Consider the following 3,465-nt stretch of genomic DNA (forward strand, 5'->3'; position numbering starts at 1 on the left):
TGGGCTGCTGGAATGGACCAGCCCGTGGTGACATCACAATCCTGAGGAGTTGCCAAGGCACTGCTGGAGGTGGACCCTCTTATTTCTCCCCATGGAGCTCTAGGATGTGGATGTGAGAAAGGTGAGCAAGGAAGGCAAATGGCGACGAGGAACAGCCCTAGCCCCAAGCCCGTGGGCACGGCTCAGGGGGACCCTGGAGAGGCAGGCACGCTGCCAGGTCCTGAGGCTGGCATCCGGGACACAAGTTCATCCACTCAGCTGAAGATGAAGCCCAAGAAGGTGCATAAGATCAAGGCACTCATCATTGACCTGGGCTCCCAGTACTGTAAGTGTGGCTATGCGGGTGAGCCGAGGCCCACCTACTTCATCTCCTCCACTGTGGGCAAGCGCTGCTCGGAGGCGGCTGATGCTGGTGACACCCGCAAGGAGGTCTACGTGGGCCACGAGCTGCTCAACATGGAGGCGCCTCTGAAGCTGATTAACCCACTAAAACACGGCATCGTGGTGGACTGGGACTGCGTCCAGAACATCTGGGAGTACATCTTCCACACAGCCATGAAGATCTTCCCCGAGGAGCATGCCGTGCTGGTCTCCGACCCCCCACTCAGCCCCACCAGCAACCGCGAGAAGTATGCAGAGCTCATGTTCGAGACCTTTGGCATCCCTGCCATGCATGTGACCTCCCAGTCGTTGCTGTCCATCTACTCCTATGGCAAGACCTCCGGGCTGGTGGTGGAGAGTGGGCACGGCGTCTCACACGTGGTGCCCATCTCCGAGGGCAACGTGCTACCAGGCCTGACGAGGCGTGCCGACTATGCCGGCAGCAACCTCACTAGCTACCTGCTGCAGCTGCTCAACGCTGCCGGCCACAAGTTCACGGACGACCACCTGCACATCATCGAGCACATCAAGAAGAAGTGCTGCTACTCGGCACTCAAGCCAGAGGAGGAGCTTGGCCTATGCCTGGAGGATCTGCGTGTGGACTATGAGCTCCCCGACGGCAAGCTCATCACCATCGGCCAGGAGCGCTTTCAGTGCGCCGAGATGCTCTTCAAGCCCACCTTGGTGGGCAGCGACCAGCCTGGTCTCCCCGAGCTCACGGCCGCCTGCCTGAACCACTGCCAGGAGGCGGGCTTCAAGGAGGAGATGGCAGCCAACGTGCTGCTGTGTGGCGGCTGCACCATGCTGGATGGCTTCCCAGAGCGCTTCCAGAGGGAGCTGAGCCTCCTCTGCCCTGGGGACAGCCCCACAGTGGCTGCTGCTCCCGAGAGGAAGACCTCCGTGTGGACCGGCGGCTCCATCCTGGCCTCCCTGCAGGCCTTCCAGCAGCTTTGGGTCAGCAAGGAAGAGTTCGAGGAGCGGGGCAGTGAAGCCATCTACAGCAAGTGCTGAGCAGTGGTGTCCCTACGGTCCAGGCCCATGGGCAGGCAGCCACAGACCGCTCTGTACACATTTACAGAATTTCACATAAAATTTTAAGATGCAATGGCTCTTGTCTGGTCTGGATTTCTTGCTCTAGTGTGATAGCAGAAGGTGGTGGGGAGCTGGGTTTAGGCATATTAGCACCTTCTGCTCTGCTGGGTCAGGAGCAGCCGGGGGTGGGGGAGGGTCACTGGCCCCTCCCCCTCTGCTCTCCCCATGAGGGCAACATCATCATAGAGCCCAGAATGTGGCTTCCTGTTCTATTAGCTCTTCAAGGTTCAAAATCCAATCCAACAGACACTCAGACTGCTTGCTCACCCATGGACCAAGGGGGAAACAAAAGCTCAGATTAAGGGACTAGCCTGGGTCACATAGTTAAGTGGTGGGTGGGAGACTCACAACTAAGTGTCTGATTTCCATCTCCTGTTTCTGCCCCTGATGGTCACCTGCCCATAGCTTTGTCACTGCTTGACTGCCTCACTAACCAACCCTCACTGCCTGCCCCCTTCAAAGGAACAGCCCATGGGTGTCCCCTGAGTGGGAGGGGCCATTTCTACCCATCGGTGGCCCTCTCCCTTTAGACACCTGCCAAAGTTGCAGCTATTTTTAGAGTCACAAAAAGCCACTGAATCTGGAGGCTGTTAGAGAAACCAGAGGCCATTTAGAAATCATGTGGTTCTCTCCCTCCTGTGGAGTTGGGGAAACTGAGGACCAGGATGGAGGGGGCCATGTCAGTGGTTAAGCCTAGGTTTCCTGACCCAGGTCATGATTATTTCTAGAAGGGCAAACATGGTTACTTCAGTTTGGAATGCTATAGCAAAATACCACAGATGGGGTGGCTTACAAACAACAAATCTATTTCTTATAGTTCTGGAGGCTGGAGGCCAAGATCAGGGTGCCAGCATGGCCAGGCTCTGGTGAAGGCCTTCTTCCGGGTTACAAACTCCTGACATCTGGCTGCGCTCTCACTTGGTGGATGAGATGAGGGGTATCTCTGGGGCCTCTTCTATAAAGGCAGTAATCCCATTCATGAAGGCTCTGCCCTCCCAAAAGTCACCTTCCAAAGGTCTCCACTAATACCATTACTTTGGTTCGGTTTTCAACATATGAATCTGGAGGGAGGGGTGGGGGATTGGGACGGTGGAAGCAAACATTCCACCTATAGCAATGGTTCTTAATGGTTAGCAACCATTAAGCACTTACCAAACATCTACTATGGGTGAGGCCCAGAGCTGGAGACAGAAATGGCCAGAATGTGGCCCTTCCCTTGGGATTACACACAGCTAGTGGGGGATCCAGTGGACAGCCACGTTGGTGGCTGAGCTCAGTGTTCCTGGGGGTGGGAAGGCGGAGGCGGTGTATTGGAAAGCTGCAAATGGAGAAGGAAGTGCTAGGCGTGGTGACCACTTAGTAGCTTTAGGGCTGAGGGAGAAGCCATCGAGTCTTGTGAGATTTCAGCTGGTGAATGACTGACTGCCTAGAAGAGGGTGGTTCCTGCCTCTTTTCCTCCCCCACCTCCTGATGGGGTCCATGACCAGGGGCCCATGAGCAGTTGTCTGTGAAATCAGACATGGGTGAGCTGCGTAATCTGATGGGCTATCAAATATCTGTGAGCCAACTCTTACCTTAGACAAAGAGTCCTGATTTGGGGGCAGTCTGTGAGGCTGCCTCTGTCCCTGGCCTTGTGCGAGAGCTGCAGCTTTGGGAAAGAACCAGACAAGGTCTTTATCACCTAACATCTTGCCATCTAGCCCTCCCTGTTGCCTAGAATTGGGTTTCTAGCCTGGAGTTTGAGTTCCTCTGGAGCTGACAGGGCCTTGGTGCTATGCAGGAACCTGGGCTCTTTCCTGTAGAGAGAGTTGCAGACTGGAGGACTAGAGGCTGATGGTGCCAGTAGACACATTTTATTTGGCCAGAACAGTGTATAAATTTTTTTCTGGAATGGGGCCTTTCAGTGGGGCCTATATTCTTGTGTTGCCAAAGTCTCTTCCACTTTGATGTCTTCACATATACCTGCTGCTTCAGCATAACTTTTGTTGTATT

The 3,465-nt window shown here is 54.9% G+C and overlaps 1 protein-coding gene across 1 annotated transcript; it reads left to right on the top strand.

Moving 5' to 3' along the window:
* On the top strand, positions 1-1,392 carry ACTL7B (actin like 7B; the record flags this gene model as incomplete). Its single annotated transcript, XM_082656121.1, has 1 exon — positions 1-1,392. The coding sequence occupies exon 1, from the start codon at positions 139-141 to the stop codon at positions 1,390-1,392; it is 1,254 nt and encodes a 417-aa protein (XP_082512247.1). The 5' UTR covers positions 1-138.
* Between the last annotated feature and the right edge of the window lie 2,073 nt (positions 1,393-3,465).

This window comes from Grampus griseus, assembly GCF_964374135.1.
Source record: "Grampus griseus genome assembly, chromosome: 6".
NCBI lineage: Eukaryota > Metazoa > Chordata > Mammalia > Artiodactyla > Delphinidae > Grampus > Grampus griseus.